This window comes from Tauraco erythrolophus, chromosome 18 (assembly GCF_009769465.1).
Source record: "Tauraco erythrolophus isolate bTauEry1 chromosome 18, bTauEry1.pri, whole genome shotgun sequence".
Classification (NCBI taxonomy): Eukaryota; Metazoa; Chordata; class Aves; order Musophagiformes; family Musophagidae; genus Tauraco; species Tauraco erythrolophus.
In genome coordinates, this window is record NC_141482.1 from 8,137,447 (window position 1) to 8,161,246 (window position 23,800).

The 23,800-nt window shown below is 38.9% G+C and overlaps 1 protein-coding gene across 2 annotated transcripts in view; it reads right to left on the minus strand.

The window, feature by feature from the left end:
• The window catches only part of PREX1 (phosphatidylinositol-3,4,5-trisphosphate dependent Rac exchange factor 1), a 156,968-nt gene that overhangs the window by 32,484 nt on the left and 100,684 nt on the right, over positions 1–23,800 (minus strand). For both annotated transcript variants that reach the window (XM_086623099.1, XM_086623098.1), the window contains exons 10-16: positions 20,900–21,047; positions 17,007–17,107; positions 13,305–13,408; positions 12,537–12,586; positions 8,055–8,130; positions 6,102–6,174; positions 4,621–4,763 (exon numbers count right to left, since the gene is read on the minus strand). In XM_086623099.1, coding sequence (XP_086479225.1) covers positions 4,621–4,763; positions 6,102–6,174; positions 8,055–8,130; positions 12,537–12,586; positions 13,305–13,408; positions 17,007–17,107; positions 20,900–21,047 — 695 coding nt within the window. The remainder of the gene's footprint in view (positions 1–4,620; positions 4,764–6,101; positions 6,175–8,054; positions 8,131–12,536; positions 12,587–13,304; positions 13,409–17,006; positions 17,108–20,899; positions 21,048–23,800) is intronic.

Genomic DNA, 23,800 nt, shown 5'->3' on the forward strand with positions numbered 1-23,800 from the left:
ACAGGGATGCCCAGTGCCTATGAAGGCAAATTTGTCAGATGTGAAGTAGCTTGATGCTCAGCTATGTGGTGGCTTCTAGCATTGCATCATGTTAATGTCATGAGAGCTTGATTTGATGTACAGGGTATAGTGTCTGATTTACCCACCACACTTGCTGATCCCTCAAACTGCACACGTATGAAGGGCCTTGGGCTGGGCACTAAGATTCTGCCAGTGAAGGAGATGAAGGAACCCAATCTATTTCACTCTTGGCAGCCTCTCCAGCCTGCTCCTACTGTTCATGCAGAAGCAGGAACTCTCGGCCTAAGCTCCTGGGGACTGCAGCAGCAGAAGAGGCAGCATAGGCAGATCAACCATTATTTCCTAAACTAAGGTCCAGGATTCACATCCTTCTCTCACAGCCTTCCCTACAGCTCTCCAGAATAAACTCTTCTCTGTCAGACACACACTTGAACAGTCTGACTTGGTTAAGAATTTCTTAAGGAGCAGTGACTTATCAGACAATGTCAAGTCTGAATGCTTCACAAAACCGATAAGGTTTCTGTGGCCCTCAGCAGCATTCAGTTAAAGAGAGCTACCACTTCATCTCACAGGTTGTTCTGGTCTCCCCAGCCTTTCAAAAGTCCAAAGCTCTGGGGCAAAATTTGAAAAGACAAAATATCTTTCCAATGAGAAGCTCCAGACTCTAAGCCACCTCTACTGCTATTATCTTTAAAGGTATCTTTTGCCACATGAGCAAAATGGGCTTAACATATACAAAATGACTCAAAGTTTCTTCTGGTTTCTGAGCTTTGAAATTGACCTGTTCATTCTGAACAGTGACAGATTTACAGCCCAAAGGATGTTTTCCCCTTCGGAGTTCACTGTCGTTTTTAGTACCCACTCAAAGCCCTTATCTGGCCACATACACCTGGATGATCGTTGCCTCTTGTTACGGACTTGCCAGTCTGACTCCTTGGGAGATCACAAATCCCTATAGGCTGGGCTCATATCAGTGGCTCTTTTCCCAGGGGGGTTTTAAATCAATTATTTGAATTCTCAAGCTACAATAAACTGTGGTACACTAGTATAATGAAGAACAAAGGGAAAATTCTTTTTTGCTTGCTCTCTGCTGAATTTTGCAGAATTAGGTAATTTTATATTAGCACACCACACAAAAATAATTCTCCTGGAATGATTAAAGATAGAATATATTTTTAATAAGGACCAATATGGCTTTATTTGAGTAACAAAAATTACTATTACTTATTCATAGTTATAACAAGAGAAATATGTTCTATAGTTTTATAAGAATTTTAAGGTGAATGCTAAGTTTATTGGATTAGCTGGTTTATAACGGAGAAGACATGAACTCAAATGATAATACTACCTATTATCTAAAAACTTGGTATCTGCAGTGCTGAATTGTAAGGACACTTTCCTTTTCAAAGCTGATTCTAGATGTAACAGTAGTAGCAAAGCCATGTGGATAAATGAGATTTAGCATCCTAATTTTCAGATGGTAAACTGAGGCATGGAGTGACTTAGGGTCTTGCTCAAGCCACACAATGAGTTCACGTGAGAAGTTAAATTAAAACTCAGGTAGCCCTGACTTCTGTGCTCAAAGCGTTGGCTTTCATCGAATATGCTACAGTACTCAGGCCCCTGCTGGAGCTGAATTCCAGGACATGCCACAACCCTGGCTATGAACTGCAGTGGGACATGGCAACTCTCTCCTGCAACTACTGCAACAAACTACTGAGAATAAGAAATGCAGGATACTCTGGAGGAATGTAGGAGATACCACAGGTCTGGAACATTGATGAGGTTTAGACTTACAGTCTAGATCTCCAATCCAGGATGATGATTTTGAGAATGCTACACAAAACGTAAGCAGGTATGTTTAGAAATTACTGGAAGGGCTTTTCTTTTGAGATCAGGTGAGTGGTACACTGGAGTCTTCTGGGGACTAGCGTGTGTGCATTGAACCTCTTAGGCAACTTGTTGGAGGGCATCTCTACAGGCAAATATCCTTGTCTGATATTCCGCTCCAAGCTACCGGCTTTAATTCGTGTTGCGGTTGGCTTGGGCTAAGAAGCAGAGGTGCTGATCACAAGTTAACAGCATGCTGCAGTAATCAAGTCACAAAGCCTGGAGTCAATCCAAAATCCAAATTCTCTTCAACTATGCAAAGAATGTTGTATATTTTTTCAGTTTGTGAAGATTTACGTCCTTCAATGAGAAACAATTGCACAAATAAATGAGTATTAAATTTTGTTTGAAGCGCATTTTTCCAGACTGAAAGCACTTTTTTCCTTGGCATTTCTAATAATACATTTTCCAAAGCTTCTGTTGTTTTCTGTTTTCAAGGGCAAGTTCTCCGGTGATAGAGCAAACTTAGATGAAGGGAGTGGGGGAAGCTGTTCATTAAACAGCTAGGATTTCATGGCAGTGCAAAGGCATGTTTCAAAAGCCAGTGCTGAGGAAATTCCGTTAAACTTCTTATGGTAGGATTGAGGGATGGGAAAGCTCAATGCCCTATCATGAGTGTAAAGAGGCATGCAGTCATGTTCCACAGACAGCAAAGTCTCAGGATTCCAGCTGCTCATAATTGCTAAACACAAAATAACACAGAAGTCAGGCACAAATTTTTTGTGTGGATAAGTGTAATGCATTTACTGTACTGCTATTTGTGGGATCTTCTTTACAAACATTCAAGGGACTGCTGATTTATTTGTGAAAATAAGGGCAACTTGTAACTTTAGCATGACTAGTACTCATTTGACAACAATCTGTGCCCTCTAAGTAGAAGATTTCTTTTATAGCATGTGCTGTTCATTCTAGATTGTTTACTTTGAGATGGGACTGTATTTTGACATAAGCTGGCTGATGGATGCACTTCAGAACTCTGATAATAGTAATATCAAAATGATTTCTGTGGCAAATATTTCAATTACCAAATTATGGAGTGACTGGAAGGACTAATTCGGACTACAATTAATCACTAGTAAACAGTCCATGTGCAAGGTTTGCTTGTTTGTTCTGTCTCTTTAGTGACTACTAATAAATTATTATTACATTAACAGAAAACAGAATCAAAGAACTTTAAATCCCTCATTTCACAGCCAGCATATCACCGTTGTGAGTTTTGGCATTTTAAAAGAAGTGCCTTGAACTGACAGGAAAAAAGTGGAGGAGACATACTAGTCAATATGTTTCCTCAAACCGTCTTGTCTTGATAAGGTGGAAAACGAGAAATACATGAACAATGGCAGTTCCCATCAACTTACATGAAACTGATCTCCGAGTGCTTTGCAAACGAAAAATTTAAAAAGAAAAACACAAAGTGTACCACCTTTTAACTGCTTCCCTTTATCCAACAACTCTTCATGAGGATAATCGCATTAACTTAACACTCCAGTCTCTGGCACTGAATGCACAGAGGAAAAATTCTGAGGGACCATGGTGCTTTAAATATTACTTCTGGCCATTCAAACACAGATTGGTCTCCAGGAAGACAAGACAACAGCGAGACAGTGAAGTTTGTGTGAACCACAGGAAAAATTTTCCCATATAATGGACCTCTGGATCTTTTCCAGCAATTCTGCTTTTGTAGTTTCTGACCCAAGTTTTTACCCTGCTCCTGCATTCTGCCAGTGTTCAAAAGGAGAAAAAGATGGGCCAGGAGCCACTGGCAGTAAACAAAGATCTCTGAACAAAGTGTTTGCACCAATTCGACTACCAAGTCCAAACGGCGTTAGAATAATCCCAGTGCAGTAAGGACTGTTATGGCATTTAGAGAGATGACAATCTGGAGGTGACAGTAATGTTGCAAAAGCATGAACATAAAGAACAGTATTATTTTGAAAATGGTTTCCATAAGCAAAATAAAGCTGATACTTGATAAAGTAATGCAGGGCATATTCATATCACTTAGACAATGGCATCCCGAAATATCTGTGTTCTGATCAGTCTTTTAACTGGCATCTGAATCTAACTCACATATAAGAGTGTTTAAGCTGTGCTTAAACTGTGTTTAAATTTGATGGCAGACCCGTCCTAAGATAGTAGTGCCCATTACTTTCTCCTCCACCACACCAACACTGTGGTGCCTGCTCAGCGAACTCAAGAAACATATGGTGCCTGCTAAGACAATATCTCCAGCTCCCAGCTCACTTCCAGACTCTCTCAAGGGCTTCAAGGGAACAGAAAGAGGTTGGACTGTGAACTGGATGAAATGGTCGTATCTCTGAGTCTCCTTGTTTCTTGAGATCTATCAGAAATAGGCAGGAACTTACTTGCATTTGCACATGTGTGTGCGTGTGTGTGTGCGCTGTGAATCCAAAGCTCCCGGGCAGATGGTCAGATGCTAGAGAAGGGACCCTGCAACTCATAGATATCCCTTGCTACGAGAACAAGCTATGTGATCTGCCCAGCTAGAAGAGTCAGAGCTACAGAAGTTGGAGCTGCACAGCAAAGTAGCTCAAGAACTAATACTTATGCAGTGAAGAAAAGTCTAGCTAGAGGTGCAATTCCTCATTTAAATTCCACTTTATTATAATTTTCCTTCTAATTCTCCTCTAGTATAAAACAGTATCAGTTTTGCAGAAACATCAAGGTGTACATTAATATATTTCTTACCAGAAGACTCTTTCCAAGGATGTTTTCCACAAGTTTGAAGTCATTACGTAATTGTTTGCTCTTGGAACTGGTACCTTCCATCTCCTCATCAGCATAAAAGCGGAAATATAAGGATTCATCCTTAAATTCACTTTTCTCCAGGACTGGGAACAATATGTATGAAATACATACATGCATTTACACAGAGAAAGAAAGAGAGAAACAAAAAAGAAAGTTAAAGGAAATCCTAAACATTTCCCCAGTCTTTACAGAACAAAGACCAGATGTATCCCTATCAGTCAGCTATTCAGCTCTGTATCTTTAAGCTACTACTGTATTTTAGGGATGTACTTTTCCTCACAGTGCGTAGTAGCTCATGACACAATGTTTGACCTCCCTGGCATGTAGAATGCAAATAAAATGCAGAAGATCCTCTTGGAAGAAAGACACTACTCAATACCTTTTGCTTCTTTCCCATGTCAAAATTAATATGGTAAAACTATAAAAGGAGCAAAGAGGAGTAAAAATGGCTGTTTAAAGGTAAGTGAGGTGGCTAAATACATCATGGCTTTTCAACCTAAAAAGAAATTGAGTAGGAAATGAGATTTATAAAATTCTGGAAGATGCGACAAAGTTCTTTACCATGTTTTCAAATATGAGACCCAGGGGCTTCAAATAAAAGCAGCAAGTGGCAATTTGAGAAAACTTCCTCATTCAACATGTACTTAGGCAAAGGAACTCCTTGCCAAAGGATGCTATGAATGCCAAAACTTTACTTCGGCTCAAAACAGATCAAATTCTTTAAAGAGAAACAATTATTCTTAAATTCTTATCAAACACTATGCAAATTCTCTATTAGTTATTTACAATAGTCTGCTCTCAAAAACACTACTCAAAATACAGACACCAAATGTTATTTGTGACTAAAACTGAATGTTTCATTGGACAAATCATATTTTACTCTTAGGCCTTGGTATGTGCTATTTGATACTGATACAGATGTCGTTTCTTTACTTTCCCAGTTTAGCAGCAGCATCACTGAGGACGGATAATGTCTAACTTGGCAATTTGGCACTTCAGATTTAGAAGCTTCAGAGATTTGGCACCAAGGATTGTGCTTGGTGTCCAAGTGACAAGAACTAGGCAATTTTACTTTGTACCTGACATTTCTTGGTGATATTTCAGCACAATACTTGTGCATTGGTCTGATGGCTCTGAAAGAGATGCAGTGAAAAAACGTTCCCCTTCTACCTTGTCTAATCACTTCAGGGCTCACCATAACCATTAGCCAGGGGATTCACTTGGGAAGGTAACCAGGCTTAGACATTGGGGATGCTCGCAGACTGCTTTTTAGAATGACCTGCTAGGATGCCCCTGCAATTGTATACATGTCAGCATGTAGTACGACACAGCATACAGAAAGGGATTTTCAGTCAGTCAGCTAATGTGACTGAAGTAAGAGCTCCTTTAATTGGCTGTGGGAAGTAATATTGATGCATTACCATGATGCATGAAGCCATTATTGCAGAGTCCAACACCCAGTGCAACAGCTTCCTCCCGAGTCTGACAGTCTCCCTAGAAACAAGAGGATAAATATTACAACTCAGACAACTTCCTAAGCTAAATTATTCCCCTTCCCCGCTGCATAGCTTGTGGCTATGAAATTAGTAGGATGCTCTTTGTAGAGAACAATAGCAAGAAATTAAAGTAGCTACCCCGTTGCCCAAATATCATTCATTGCCATATATAGCATCTCTTGCCTCCTACAGGAACTAGGAGTACAAAGACCAGGATTCTAGACTATGGTTCAAGACTGTCATCCCTATGTCACTAAATCTAACAAACAATAGTCCTCATTTTTTTCTGCACCGTTTCTAGACTAAAATCATGATGCAAATTGATTTTCAGAAACAGAAATAAATATATCCCAGCATTTTTGTGTAACAGATGATTATCAGACCAGACATCATCACCAAGATTTTCAAGAACAGATGCCTAAAGTTAAACTGAAAGGTGGATATTTGAGCAGTTAAATAAATGCACTACTCTGCAAAAAGCTGAGTATTCATTAGCTCCCACTAAAATCTGTTGTTAGCTAATATGGCCAAAGCATGAATGGTTGCTAGACAATAGTTCAATTTAGTATGAAAACTCCAAGTGAACCCCCATGAAAATTACTATTTGTAAGGATCTATTAGAAGAGATTGATTTAGCCTCATGGATAGCAATTCATCTAAGTCACAGACAGTGATTTAAATGTTTAATAATATTCTCCTTTAACTAAGCACAGAAGAGATTTCCCTCATCTTTGCATCTGTATACATGTACATATGCACAATATCAATTACAGTCTTCTGTATCTCCATATCTGGCTTTAGTACATCCTCGTTTGATCTTAATGAAAAGTTCAGTAAACAGGAGAACTAACAGCCAGAGTAGCCTACCAGAATGCAGAAAAACGAGGAAGGGAATGAGCTGCCTTTTCCAGACCAAGAGCTAATGTTTTGCCTTGCTTTCTGAGTCCTTCTACTGCCTACAGCTCTATGATTAAATATCATATTGGCCAGATTAGCCTCATTTCACCTCTCTTCTTTGGCCAAAATAGACTTTTTTTTTTTCCTCAGCTTTCCATGAATAATTAAATCACATGCAACTGGTATGACAACCTCAGTACTAATATCCTTGCTCTCCTCTACGCTCTTAACAGGAAAACAATTGATTACTCCATTCTCATCCAGTTATTTAGCACAGCACAACCATAAATCATATCAATCTTATTAATGTAGGAGGATGTCAAATGCAATTGCAGGAAACATTTCTGAAGGACAACATCCCTGGTTGTCAGAGGCCTGATTCTGATGCAAACTAGCCTCCCTTTATGTTATCTTGGCAGTAGAGGACTTAATGTGATTGTGAATCAGACCACTATTTAAGACAAAACCAGAATGTGCATTCGACTCTATGATGATGAGCAACATGGCACACTTTCCCTTTAGATTGCTTTAGACTACCAAAGGTAATTTTTTAATTTCCCAAGCTACAGGCTCTTCTCTGTAATTACAAGGTAAATGTGGGGCGACTACAATTTCTGAAGACAATGGTGTAGTTGTTGGTGAAAAACTCTAGATTTTTTTTTTTTAATAAAATTGTACCACACCTATACAAGATTAAATGAGATCAACATTGCTTCAAATGTCTTCAGAAAATCAAGAGAAATAGAAGATCCCCGAGAACATCCAGTTCACCACTCTTAGGGCTAATAAAGGACTTGGTTCCTCTTTAAGCTGCCAAATAATGTTTTCACCAAATGAACAATAACAGCGTACGATTTTAAATTCAAAGAATCAGAATATGTTTAATTATGTTCTCTAGATAAATGTGTTTTATTTACTTTTAAATGGAACTGAAAAATTAAGCTACTTGTTAAAGACAGCAGTATCTTAAAATTTTCTTACCTGTGCAATAAGCCAATCCACTAGTTTACTTGCAGGGATTACTGATTTGTAGGTCTTTAGGTGGTAGTCACGGTCTCTAATTAAGAAAGAGAATTCAGGGAAAATCAGGACAAAAAGGTAACCATTTCTTTTATGCTCTAAACCTGCATATACTGTTGTGACATACTATTACAAAGTTGAGGAACAAAGAATTATAGATGGAAGAAAAAAATGATACTCCCAGCAACAAATAAATAAGACAAAGAATAGGAAGCAGATATCCTTTTTCTCTAGAAGAAAGGACTAGGTTTTAAACTTTTCTAACAACTTGAATTTGGAAGATATTTCAGATCAAAACAGAGCAGTGTTATTTCATATTTCTCTAGGTGTTGTTTCAAGTCATCTTCAGAGAGCTCATATTCCTGCCAGAGGCAATCCGGACATTCTTTTCACAGATGTACTGAGCTGCTGCTTTTACTCAGGTTAGAATATTGCCACCATCGCTCCTGTTAAAAAAAAAAAATTACATTCTTCTGTCCAGAAGTCATCTTCTAGTTTCCATCCTTAATCCATTCATGTGCAGTTTACATTTATTGGCTCAGTACCAGCCGCATCTATAAGCTTAAATAGTTCTTCTCCTGTGTTTACCCATCAATGTATTCACAGATAGTGACCCTACATATTCCCTGTGTCCTCTTTTTCTTAGGCTCACTGAATTAAGCACCTTTTAGCCTACTCTGTCAAGAGAAGTTTTCCTGACTCTCTGTACCTGTTCAGATTTTACTTCCTTTAGCAAAATATCACGAAGTAGCCAAATACAAATAGAGTACACAGTGTTCTTTTATGGCATTAGATAATTTCAGCCATTGTAAACAAAAAGTGTTGTATTTAGGTCTTATAATACAACTTGTACCATCTCACACACATCCCTCGTAGAGAGTAGCACGGTTCCTGAAATAAGGAAAAGAAACTCTGTAGTAACTTGTTGCAGAGTTTTCTTCCATTCCTCTTCCCAGAGCCATGGAGATAATTGATGTTTTTAGTCGTTCATAAAACACTTCTAAAGAATTTTGATACAAATATAAGAGGACTATGTGGCTCAGGACATTGGGCTCTAACACCTTTCATCTCCAGGTCACTGGATTTAATCCAGCTCAAGAGAGAATGAAAAGCTGTTTCCATTTTAAGGCTGTTTACTGGCCTGTGTGAAATAAGTTTGGTGGTCTTGATCCAGTTCCTAGTTCCACATCACAAAAGCCATTACCACAATTAATTTGCATTAATTGGCTCCCTCTTGTTAAAAGTCTCAGTAGAGAGGCCAAATGCTGAATGGCTATGAAGAATTAATTCCTCTCACCCTTGGAGGTGGTCCTTCTATTTCAAGCTTGAGGTCCACTGGCATGACTGAGGGAGGAAACTTTCACAGCCACTGTGACTGTTTTACAGTCCGGATGTATCTATACAGCTGCTCAAGAGAAGACTTTATTCTTCAGTTCTGTCAAATCAATCTCTTTCATCAGCAACACACCATTAGTTATTTCCTTTTTTCTAAAAATCTACAATCAAACCACCATCTAAAATTCATCCTACTTGTGCTTTCCTTTTACTAATCGTCTACACATACAAATATGTTGTGACTGTCTTTTGAAAATAAATGCAGCAGAAATACTTGTGTGTTTGCAGAATGCACGGTGTGAGGAATTAGCAAGGGAAGCAAGACTTTCAGAACTTAGGGAAAAACAAACAAACATAACAACAACAACAAAAAAAAAACACAAACATGACAGCATTTCCAGAAATACCTGTCCTCAGAACAAAAGCTTTCCTCATAGTGCAAACACACATTTTTTAACTTGTCTTTCAGTAATGTGCTAAACCCAGCACAAAACTGTGGGAGTTTTCTGGGCAGTTTTTCCCTCTCACACTCTTATCTTGAGAAAACGTCCTTTTGAAATGTCAGAACAATAAAGCAAAGCATTAAAATATTGAGTAATAATGAGTAGGCATTGCCAGATTGCGAGAAGCAACTCCCAACATTTTAGTACAGATGCTGACATAGAGGTAGAGTTTTGAATAAGCTGGCATCAGGATCTTGGTCCAAGGCCCGGTCTTTCACTGCTTGTAGTTAAAAGCTTGTCAGGATGAATATTTCAACATTAGTTCACTGACTTTTCCTCCTATTTCAATCTAGCCTGAAGAAGAGTAGCGCATGAATCACAGAATGTTATCCAGAACCATGAGCTCCAGGTCAATAGTCAAATATAAATGTGTGAACCATTGAAATTTTGGCAGAACCTTGCTGCCTCACACAAACTGGAGGAATATCATGTTCTTCATAGAGTCTAGCCCATCTATGCACTGAAGTATTGTCCATCACACGTATAGGTGAGAGTAAGTTCTCCCACCTTCACAACTTCCCTGAACTAGATCAGAGACATATTCAGAATGTTCTCTACATCTAAGATTTTTCAAAGTGTTTTACCACTCATGTCCCATCTCCCAAAGTAGCATGCTTTGTTTCCAGTGAGTATATCATTTTGTCCTCCAAATACATCAGTGTCAAAGTTTCCTTAAAGAAAATTATAAAGGCAAAGGCTACATGGAAAATCTCAGGTTTCCAGGGAAGACAACTTAGCAAAATTACGTTCCAAGGTAGTCAACAAAATAACTGAATTTTGAACTTCATGATTCCTCCGGATCCTCTTGACACATGCACCTGCTACTCCAAACGGTTTGCTGATTTTCCAGAAGCAAGGTTCCACCAGAAAAGTAGGCCTCATCAATGCTGCTAGCATGAGTGCAGGGATCAGCAGTCTGAAGATGCCAGATAAAGCAGTGGTCCAAAGGCGTAGCAGAAAGTAATAGGCTTTGCACATCTCACTTGGCTAAAAGCTAGCTCCTTTAGGCTAACATTAGGTTTGTCAGAGGCAAAAAGACATAAGAAGACACGAAAGGACGACAGCCTAGGAGATTCAGTTTTCTAACAGAGATAAAGGAAGAGTGAGTAGGAAAGAGAATGGCAGGAAGAAGAGCCTGAACATACTGAGAACATCAAGTCTATCCAGAAGAATTCTAAAATTTCTGAGAGTCTGCTTTTTGTCAGTAGTCATACTCAGTTTAGATTCATACAGTTACTAACACAGATTAATCCTGATATGAAAAGATTCTCCAGCTGGGATTCTATTACAAAAACAGCACATCGACAAAGCACCGCAAGACAGACGTATGGTAGTTATTTTGTCCTTGTTGACTCCCTAAAGCGTAAGACTACATCCCTTTCAGTCTGTGGGTACCCTGAGGTCAGTGGAATTTTTTCAGCTTCATTTGCCACTATTCCTACTCTGCATGTGAATTGCCATCTTAAGGAGTGAAATTTGTATATGCAAATACACACATGCATACACATAATCACTTTGCCTACCAAGGGCTGCATCACGCTTTCCTGCTTTCTCCATACCCTTCAGGCTAACTGAAATCTGTACTATTGTAGAATGGCTATTCTGGGAGAAAAAACAGAGATCTAATTAGGCAAATTTATGACTGATGGACTCCATCTAACTTTGCTGCTCGTTTTAGCATGATTATGGCATCTCTCTGTGAAACATCTGTTGTACAACTCAGGGACGAGAGGTCAGTTTTGTTGAATTTGTGACTCCAGCCATGCTCGCCAGAGGTTTTTACTTCCTCATCAGTTTTTCGTATGTAAAAATGAAGTTCTCCTGAGTGAAAATGCCTAATTTTCAATTGTAACATTCAATCATAAACAGAACATCTACATGGCTCAGGGTGGTCTCCATTATGTTCAGAAACGTTCATCTGATGTCACAGTAAGGCAACAACATCTGAAAATCATCTCCCAGGGGCTGGGAAGAGAGTTAACACTTGCAGATTATCTCTATTCCTCAGCATTTATTTATACACAGCTAAATTCTGAAGATTCCACCCAAAATTTTCCAGGTTTTTTTCAAATTACAGCTTCATGTTTTATTCCACTTCAGATTGTTTTTCGTCTGTTTAGGGTGCTTTGAATGAAAGAACCCTATCATCACATTGGCATCTGTTTACATCACTTTGGGATCTGTTTACATTTTCTATAACCCAAATAATACAGCAGCTACAATCACACTGCACAATCTGCCCTGAATCAGTAGTCACTTATTAATCACACCCACTTTAACTCACAGAAAATGCCGGAGTAAACAAATAAACTTGTGTCATGCTAAGAGCTCTCATGAACTGATAGAGGAAGCAGACACCAGGAAGACTGTAACACTAGCCTTTCACTCTACCAGTGAGAGCTATTCCAACATCCCAGTTCCAACATCCTGCAGCAGAAGTACAACTACAGATTTAAACTGTGGAGATAGAAGGGTAGTAACAGAGCCAAGAAAATGCAGAAAATTACTGTTTATAACAAGAAAGAAGAAAGATTTCAATAATAACATGTCATTCTTTCAACACAGCCAGATAATATACACAAGGGGATCATGAAGGTGAACTTACTTCACCACTGGAGTATACAGGCAGTGTAGTCGGCAGTAGAGCCTCACACCCTGAAGAAGGAAAGATGCATGGTATTATCAGTTTTTTCCTTTTCAAAGAAACACTGACTAGCTAAAGCTAGCAAAACCTGGACACTGATGTCTCTACTCAGCTGGAATTATCTATTGATTAACTGTTTTTCAAAACAGTTCCCTTATCCTCTCTGTCAAACATTCTTTATTCTTTCCCTGCCTCCAGAAGCCAAAAAATCTGTTCTTTTATCTCTAATCACCTCCATTCCAACATTTTCTCCATTAATACTTCCTCACAATTAACCCATGAACTGATGTCCATAAGAAGAAATCCAATTTATTAAAAGGTATATGGGCAGATATGAGATCAACAGAACTCATTTGACATACAATTACCAGGAATAGCAGTTAAATATTGATCTCTTCTATCTCCCTGAACCATAATGCCCAGATTTTCAGGAGACATGCTGTATTATGGCCTACTGTTTTCTTTTAAGATCTTCTGTCACTATATTAGGATTGTAATCAGCAGTCTTGGGTGCACTCACAACTGTATTGTTATTTATTGCTAAGCTCTGCTTCCCCTTCCTAGAGTGGCTGTCTCCTATGACATTAGGATGGATAGCTTAATACTACAACGACAAACAACATTAGGGATCTCCTGCACAACATGTCCATGACATTCAGAGGTAGAGCAAACTCTCTCGGTGGTTCTTAGGTGAATCACAAGGTTCCAACTAAGAGTGACAATACAAACCTTGGACATGATGTCTTCCAATTCACTTCTTGGCTTGTACGTTCCGTCATCATAGCGAAATCTGTACATCACCTGCTCGTTCTTAAACTGGTGCTTATCTGAAACTAAAGCATCAGTATGGTAATTAAAATAAGTCTTTTCTACCCTGCCATGTTCTTCATAGGCTAGTTGGTATGTCTGCACCTAAAGATTTGCTGATATCTATCACTTTCTGAAGAGAGGACACAGCTCTTCGTATTTCCCCTTATTGTCTATATATATGCTTATGTGCACTTCTGAATAGTTCCACCAACAAGCAGCTCCAACAAAATTGATTTTTTTTTCCTTTTACACTAGATTCAATTCATGTGAGGCTGTGGAAATAGTCCTATTGAAGGTAATTGGGACCATCTGACTTTTTTCGATAAGTTTTTAACAAAGTGCCTGCAAATTCCTGCAACAGTTATCACAGCACTAAAGTCCTTTTTGCAGTTGTCCAAAGTTCTGTAACTCCAAAAGCAGGAAGCACACTGGTAGGAGGAACTACAGCTGTTAGAGGTATTCTTCTACCATGGTTCCTGTATTTACTAGTGAGTTCCTTCTAAAAATTAAATAGCATTTTTGAGAGGCTGATTTTTCAGCCATAATAGCCATTCCACAATAGGGCAGTTAAAATCTTACTAGGTAACGCTATATACTGACAGGCTTTAAAGACAAGGACACAAAAGATGTTTCAGTGTGATAAGGAACCATTTCAAAAGAAGCACTGGTCCAACTCGGAAGAGAGTTAAAAAACATACCCAGTTTCAAACAGATTTATCCAATGCACCAAATTAGAAGAGGGTTGAAGTCTATATCCTATTATATGTAGGTTTATCCTATTCTAAGGTAAACTATCTCAACAGAATGTGGAAGTGGGAAACCCTCATGCTGAAGATAGTAATTTAGTAACTAGTAGAAAATATTTGTTTCACTGATGAGCAAATAAGTGGTAACTATAAGCAAAAAGGGTTAACAACTGTTCAAACTCAAAATAAGAAACGAAGTATCTTCCACATTTTAAAATACGTAGTATAGAAATGCCATTGTTCACAGATTAATTTAACAGAGACCTGTATGTACAGAAGGAGGAGGAAATCTAGAGAAGAGCAATGAAAGCAGACAGCAGATAAGGTGGGGCAGCTTAGTCACTGTAATCTTTCCTGCCTTTGCCAATGTAACAAAACCATGGCCAGATCTTTGTGTTGGAGAACTCTTAAATATTTTAGATGCAGTACATCAAAGAGTAAGCACAGCATTTGATGAACTGAGAAAAAATATGGATTTATTCTATTTAAGATGCATCTTAGCCTAAGTTTGATTAACCTGAGAAAACTGATGGCACTGGATGACTAAAGATAATAAAACTGGATTAGGCAGACACAGAAGTACCAGGACTCAGTTTGAGGCTTAGGCTGTCCCTTGCAGAGTGGGCAGGATAATTGTTCAAAGCAGTAGAGACCAGAAATTCTTGAGACTCCCCACATTACACAGGACGTCCTTGCCTATGAATGTTTAATTAGTATTCCTGCTTTTGGGATATTTTTCCTTAATTTCACAGAGTAAAACAAAATTTGCAGGATCTGGCATATATCTTTTTGTATACAGTGGAATCTCTAAGCTGTGTAAGTTACTGACTTCTTTGAGCATCTGCATGCTGTGGATTTTGTATTTCTAAATCCAGTTGAGAATCGAGTCTGCAGAAAGCGTCTTTTGCATCTGGCACACAACAGATGAGGTTCTGATCATTCTGATCACTTCTGCTCTCTGTGACAGGTACCAGAAGTTCCACATCAGCAGTCCCAGATAAAATAGCCAGAATTAAGGGAGATACAGAGGAAACTGAGTGATAAAACACACAGAGCTCAGCATTTAGCAATCTCCTATGGCCCTGCTCCTCAGGCAGGCTGAGAGATCACCTGACAATAACGTTATGCCAAATGAAAACAAAAGATAAAAGATATTGCCTAATGTAGAATAGGGGTAAGGGCTTCATTATGGTGCTTAAGTTTTAAGTTCTTGCTACATTAGGAGACACATAATGGGATACTTTCATGTCTAATGATTCATCAAAATCTCAAGCGATATTTCCTCAAGTAAACGCAGCGTTGCAAATACCTTCCAGTGCCTAGCAGTAACTGCCATTGGAGACACTAACATCAGGAACTCTAACTAAAGGTAACATTAAAACCAAACCAGGTGCGTCTTGCTCAGGGCGTTTGAACAAGCGGAGCAGTAGATATAACAGCACAACTTTCTTTGAGCTGTAAATTTGTGTTTAGAGTAAAAAAACATTGCTAAAAATGTCAAAGTATGAAGTTATGGCAAGGTAAACAGTCATGAAATAACAAGTCTTAGGAGAGCTTTTTGCACCACGAGTGCAAGTGCACATATAAGTGTACATATTCAGAACATAGGCAAGTGAGGGTGTGAGCACTGAAGCGAATTCTTCATCCAAAAGGGGATCCCTACACATTGGAGTCAGAGTGTTTCTGATCTCCAAAGCCACAGTTAGGGCCAAGTACTCAAAAGTGTTCAGTGCTTTTGAGCTCACGCTCAAAGCCTTTCGAAGTCTGAACATGCCTGAAAGCATGGAGGTTGAAGCATATGTGCATGAAAAATTATGGTACTGCTCATATTAAATTTCTCTATGTGTTAATTACAAGAAGATAACAGACATCATTTCTTAACAGTGTCATTGTCACCTGAAAGACAAGTTTGTGGAGCTGAGTTACCAAGAGAATAAAGCAAGACTAGTCTAATTAAATGGTTCCCCTATTTAAATTGGTTTCCAAGAGACTGCATGGATATGTAGACCACTGGCATCTTAAGACCTAAATATCTTACTCCTTTGATGTGCCTTTTGCAGCTAAACTCACCTGAAAGTTGAAATTAGGGCATTTGCCGTTTAACTAGAATAGGTCTACATAATGTAATGTGAAAATAATAGGAAACAGCAGGATGAATCTGGATTTAAAGGACGTAATCTGGAGAAAGATCTTATTTTAGTAGAAATGCAGACAGCACAGAAAATTTTCAGACAAGCATCTTGTGCTACTTTTGTCATGCAGCACTTCTGTATGCACTATCCTACTCTTCCAAAAATACTCATCACAACACTTCAAGGTCATCTGCTGGGTGTGATGAAGAAATATGGTGCATCTCTATTTTAAAGAGAGACATTCTTGCCAAATAAGCTGGGAAGAACAAATCTCACAACAAATCCTCCATCATCTCTTTTCTTTATGACAAGTAGTCTCATTAGAAAGAATGACCCATCACCTGGAGCCCCTCACTCTGTTCGTACCTGTGCCCCATTCAAAAACAGAATGTCCTCTGTATTGATGATGTCTCCTACAGAAAGCTATATTTATTGATCAGTATAGATTTTCAAACACACAAAGTACAACGGGATATAAACCTGATATAGTCTGCAACAAAGATGTTGCGGAGAAATCAAGCAACCACAGGCATAAACACTTTCAGGATACCCAACAAGTCCTGTTTTCATGACACAAATTTGCCCACTCATTAATCCAAAAGTCTAATAAACATTTTGAGGATTTGATGGGTATGGTACAAGAAAGTATTTGAACATCATGTGAACAGCTGCAGTCAGTTTTCAACCCTCATTTCCAGGGCATTACTGAAATCTGACATCGCTTTATGGCATGGAGCACTCACCATGATGAATGATTCCATTTTCCAACAGTGCCTGTCCCAGGTTGACCCCTTCCTCTGGTTTGCTTATCTCTCCAATCTCTGTGAGCCATGATACAAACTCACTGCAAAGGGAAGCAAAACAGAATCAATTAGCTTTTTAGCTCTGAATATAAGCAGACGCATGCCTCTGCAAATCATCAGCCAACCACAGGAGATTCTCTCCTTGAAGCAAGTGTGTAAACTGTTGTAAGGGATGATACCTCTGCTAGGTGGCTCAATTTCCTACATTTCTGCAGGAAATGCTCTGCAGAAGGTCAAGATCAAGATCTTCTGTCTGTGACTTTTCCCCCATTCCCCTTAGGCTCATCATTATTAGCATGCACTCAAAAGGAAACTCCACCTGGCTGGATCTATAAAGATGTTGTAAATCCTTATTTTATCGAGCAATCCAGACATCCAACAGGGAAAAGGAAGGCAAGATTAACTGATGACTTTAAAAACAACAAGTTGAACAGTAGAGAAAACAGCTACTTCGATCCAAGCTCTCCCTCCAAGCAGTGTTCATGGTCTGACTTGGTTACATACGCTCACCTTTCTTCACTGGGTCTGACTTCTGTCCCCCCCCCAGTGGTATAACTGCATTGGCTCTAATGGAATCACAATAGGACTTAGGACAGAAGATTCAACCTACTGAATTCAAGCACAGAGCAGTAAGACAGCACACAAGTCCCACTGACAGGTTAATTTAAGGTCATTTACTGAAGTGTGTTCCTGGCAGATACATAAATGTTGCTTCTGATTTATAGACAAGAGATCTATAGTCCGTCTGCTCATGCAGCACAAAACAAAACTTCTCTCTGGTGAGGGGCAGTGCTGTGCATCTGGGCAGAATAAAAGCCAAAAATGGATAGGTATATAGGATGTTACTCAAGGAGAAACAGTAAGTACAGGAAAACAGACACTGCAAGCCTGATGAATACAGCACTGCCAAAGCCCCAGGGGGCTCAGTAGTTTGCCAGGTTAATTAGCAATTATACTAGAAATGTGTTAAATTCATAGAGAAGAACAAAAGGAATATACAAAAGTAGAGCGACATATGGGAAATGTGAGTTCAATAAACCACTTGGGTGCTTGCCAGTGTGCAGAGGGTTGCTGCTGATCAAAATCAGTATCCATGCCTCCACTTGTGGGCTCTAAGTGAAGTATTTTTCATCTCTTCATGTTTATCAGAGCTGACTCATCTAAGCTGTAGGTAGTATTTGCATTTTGTTTTTAAAATAACAACAACTTCAATACTGAAAACTTTGGTTTGCTGAGGGGCTACCCTGTAACTGTCATACTGTAGAAAAAGAAGTGGAATCTATTTAACTACGCCAGGGGAATCCCATGGAAACCAGTGGAGTTTTGTAAAACTCCTAAAGCCAAAGTACTGTAGTGATGAGTCAGACTCTCTATCTTCTAAGGAAAGCTCATTCTCAATTCTCAATCAATTCAGTGATTCTGAACTGTTTCTAGAAGTATTTAAAAGCTGAAATAGAATATAAACTGCAGAGAGAGGAGAAGTAAGAATGATCCTCCGCATCCATTACTAAGAATTCAAGACACACACTCTGTGGAGTGCCCCATCACAGACACGCTGGGCACCCAGGGTAAATGCCCAGTTGCTCTACATTTTTCTGTCAAGTGCAATGGGACTATGGCAGTTTACAGCACTTAAACAGTTGCCCAAAACTGAAGTGGAACATTACTATCCTGTTAGCTTTCCTGTGTCTTTTATTTGGAAGTGTGTCCCTGGAGTTTATTTGGATTCTAAATGTAAGGCAGTGTTCTTAAAGTTTGAAATTGAGAGCTGAAAAAGGAAAATAACTGAATGCTACTCTCACAGCCTTGAAGCTTCAAAACTATGGGATGGTTTTCGTAAGAGCTACTTTAAGACTTCTGTGCCATTTGATTTATAAGTAAAATCAGTAATGATTTGTACTGAAGGCTTTATAAGCACCAAAAAGTTCATGATCCAGAAATACTTCAAGAGGTTTTTCAGGTGCATGCTGGACTGTTGCTAAAAAAGCATCAACTCAAAAAGTGGACAGCAAAGCTTGATTTGTTTCCTCATCTTGTCCTAAGCAGTTCTCCAGTACAACTGAGAGTATCCTCACTACTCAGTGCTGCCATGCTCAGTTCTCATCTGGCATGCAAGTCAGGACATCATCTCCCATATACCTGTGAAATCAGGGGACTTGGAACAGTTGGGTTTCTATTCAAGAAACACATAGGAAAACCCAACCTGTCCAGGTTTGTGCAATCTGATCAGATATGTTTGGAATCTCCTGAAGTTAACAGATTTGCTCTATTAGAAGCTGGATACAGTTTAAGGTTTTGCGATCCATGTAGTGCAGCACTGAAAAGAAGCATGGCAAGGATATCCTTTACATTGTTCAGGGGTAGCCCCAGGAATTACACGAAAACTCTGTGAGTCATGTCTGGACTGTAGTGACTGAGTTGCACTCAACGGAGTTGCCAGGACTGTACCAACAAGCGACTGTTGAAAAGATATCAGCAGAAATAGGGCTTTTGTCAAAGACCAAGACACCTGCAGGTGTCTCAGCCTGGGCTCTGTCACTCATTGGCGAAGTTACGTCAGGTCATCACTACTGGAGTGACAGGTGGTTATCAAGCAAACTGAGGGCAATGAGCAGGACAGATTACGGAGCATGTGAAAAACCAGACATTTTAAAAGAAAAAGGAGTGGCAGGAAATCCCAGGTAAGACCTGAGACAAAGCAAAATATCAGGGAATCCACAACAGACTAATATATATCAGCACTGGAAGAACATAAGATTCTGATCTGGTACTTCTTGCTGCATGGAAAATAGGAAACGCTATATCACACCTCCAAAATCAGAGCTTAAAGGTTTCAATTTGAATTCAGCAAGATCAACTCGGGGAAGGGGGGGGGGGGGGGGGGGAGAAGAAAAAAGCAATCAAATCTCCAAAAACCAAGAACTTTTTTATAGCTGAAATATCACCAGCCTATGCTTCCAGATTGCGTTCTGTCAGGCAGAAAGACAATGCATCATTTCCACACCCTGTACACAGGGAATGCTGCCCACAAACTGCTGTTACAGAGACCGGAGGGAGGGAAGGGAGGAAGGGAAATGAATGGATAATCTGCCTCTTAGAACTGTTTTTCCTCCCACAGCTGATCATTTCAATCATAAACAGCTGAGGCGGAAAAGTCTTCTCAGGTCAACTAACGTGCCTCCCTGTGTGCCAAGCAGGATGTTTCCCTACACCAGCCCCACTGCTACCACATCTAATCATTGGTACGATTCATCCACAGGGTCTCTCTTCCACTGCCTCATACATGTCATTCTTAAGAATTATTTTGTAATATCTAGCCTGAGTGAAAGAGGGTTTTTTCCAGCCAATAAAGCCCTATACTTCTAACAAACTCATCAGGTCTCCTGATGCACAAAATTTCATTTGTGTCTGTTACACTGACAAATAGGAAACTTCTAAATTCAGTCCTAAGACTTGGACAGTTCTGCTGGATTCAAACATCACCTGGTAAGCGATTGCTCGTATACAAAAGAGGATTTGTATACAGGTTAGGCCACCAACAGCCACGGGCTGGTGGGAGTTAAGGTATTTTTTCTTACTCCTTTTGGTAATTTGAAACAGTTGTATGAGTTACTGTACAACAGAATGAGCTGTCACTATACAGCCTGTGTATGGCGTGAAATAGAAATCAATGATCAGTTTTAATAAAACACAACTGTAATGGGGGTTATGGCCTTTACAATTAAGCTGCATCAAAGCACATCCAATCTGACCTCACAATGCCATCCCCAGAAAATCCAGAGTCCATTCTTTTAACTGGTATGAAAAGGCCTTTTAATTCAAATGCCACTTACTTGCCAAGAAAGCACTTGGGAACAGTACTTAATTTTCTCCTCCTGTCTTTGATAAGGTTCACTTTCTTGCTCATCATCATTTGGTACAGCTTCTCTCCTTTCTCTGCAATCATGACGTATGCATCCCTCTCCATTCCCAGCTTCAAACCTGGAATACAAAGCAGAAATTCCTTCAGATCTTTAACATCACATAAAGTGTTCATTCAAAGTCAAAAGCTGAGGCCAAACAGAAAAAGTAGTAGAAACATAAAAAATAAACTTATTTTCCAGATAAGGAGGAAATTGGGTCATTTATTTATCTGAGTACAAAACCATCATTGGTGAGTTCAGCATCAATAAAACGCTTGCAGCTTTTCTTTTCCATTTTAAAAAGTAGCTTTAAACTTACAGTTTCATCACATGACACAAAGTAAAATGGTTTACAGAACATGGAGATGTTCCAAACAAAGGAAGATAAAACATATACCTTCTGAAACTGATTTCCTGTTCCAATTTCACTTTTGACCCTGAAATAAGCGCCAGCATAAGACTTGTTCAAGGCAGCTAAATGTTTGACAGAGCAGTCAATTTGAGTGTTCTATTACTTGAAGCCAAAAATACAAAACTGCTGAAATCAAATTCACATCCTTAAATAAATCCAATCTAGACAGGAATATATTTTCTCATCCTTTCTTAATTAGCCTATTTACTAATACCCCCAGACTAAAAATACAGTTTGACAATCCTATTATCCAGTCAATAAAAGAAATACGGAATGATTTAAGGCATGATACATAACTGAATATAGAGAAAATTTCATGTCCAAATTTCCCCATAGCTCATGTTAACCTGAAAACTGCTACAGTCAGGAGGATGATCTCTAAAAACAACAGGTGTCTATGTTACTACTATCATCATTACTGGCATGTTCTGACACTCTTTAGATTTGCAAATTTCTTCAGGAGGACAGCACTCAAGAAAAGCTAGTTTGCTGCTGTGATGTTTTGTCTCTTCTAGCCTGAACAAATAGTTTTGTTTTCTAGCTAAGTTATTCTAGAACTTGCAAATCTAGGCAACCGTGGGGTCCAAAACAAAGGCCTAGATTTCAGACATCTCTAAGATCAGCTAGAAAACGGGCAGCCTGAATGGGTCCTGGACTTATGTGCCTAACTTTTACAGAGATTGACATTAGGCAGAATTTAAGTGATCAGTGTAAGGCTAGAAAATGAAAACTGCACATTCTTTGGGAAGAGCAGTTCACCCTAACTGGACATAAATCCTCTTGCTTTATGGTAAGATACTTAAATGAATTGATAGTCTTCTGTGTCATCCGAGCTGCTTTCTAGCTTTTTGAAAATGCATTTAATTTTAATGCATTTGTTTTAGAGGCTTGAAATGCACATTCCAGAAACCAGACTTGCACAAAATTTTGTCTTTCAAATACAGTATTTCTTTCATATGTCCAATACCTGGCTAAAGGTTTTGGCCACACAAATCTCCTGGCTGTTATTCCTTGTTATTCCTGCTGTTATTCTTCCATCCTCTTCTTCCTCCAATACTGTGATCCAGTTCAACGCGAACGCTGACATGCGTAGCTGACGCTAATTTGCAATGTGAACTTGTGATAGAAAGCAGCCTGTGTAATAGTATACATGTTTCATGCTGGTCTTACATCACTGAATTCCCCGAGCTCCGATGTAAATGGCAGACTGGAATGCACATTCTACCCAACTCATCCTACAGAACTGGGAATCTCACCAAGCTTTCTAATCCAAACACTGATATCTCTGTGACTTTACAAGTACTCTGATCCCAAGAAGATTTTCCAATAAGGCCTGGAATGTCTGCCAGAATATCTATGCTTATCCTGAGTGCCTGTCATCAGCTGCCACATCATAAAATTGTATGACAAAAAGCATCACAAAAAAATCCACTCTTACTAGCCAATGCAGCATAGAAAACTTTGAGGAACTTTCTATTAAGGAATAGTTTTTTTCCCCTTCCTAATATTTATTTCAGCCACCCCTCCCCCCATATCCTAAAGCCCTCTGTTTATATATGGTCTGTTTTTCCATTCCTGTCTTTTTATTTCTTATTGAATATTCTCTCTCCTTACACATTTTACCTGATGCACAGGAATTCTGAAGAGCATTAGTGACCTCACAAAGTGAAAGCTCACTATGAAATACGGGGACTCATGGATCTTTTAGAGATATCATTTAGCACTCTGAGGGTAAAAGAGCCAATAAACTTATTTTATTTAAAAAATATATCATGTGGAAGATCAGGATCCTTACACTAGAGTGGGATGCAGAAGTCACCAATAAGCACAGACCACCAGCTCAGAACAGTAAAACACTTCCTTTTCATAAAAAAAAGCCCAAACAAACAAACAAAAAAAAACCCACAACAACAAAACCCACAAGTGATTCTCTCTGTTGCCATCAGGTAGTTCTTTTGAATTTACACCATGCCTGATCTACATTTTGAAAGTAGCATCCTTTCTATTATCAAATAGTGTATTGTGGTTCATATATGATAAGATTTATTAGAAATGTTTTCTATTGTATGGTAACAAATAACACTGCAATGTGCATTGCGTTCAGCAGATTAGACACAAAGTATTGTAACATAAAAACTAAGGTTTGGATTTCAAAGGACATTTACTAAAGGATTTAGATTTTTCTGCTTTCATCAAACTTCAGTGACAGATCTGTAATTTTCTTAAAACACTTTAAAAATCTAAAGCATTATTGCTTAGCAAGCACAAGTTCTGAAAACACACTACTAAAAAAGGGTTTCAGCACTGACCTCTTTAAATATTAGCACAGATGAGCAATTATATCTTTAATGCAGCTGCACGTGCAGAGAGGGGAACTACTTCTAAAAGTCAGGCACAGAATGTTTTAAAATAAGTGTCGT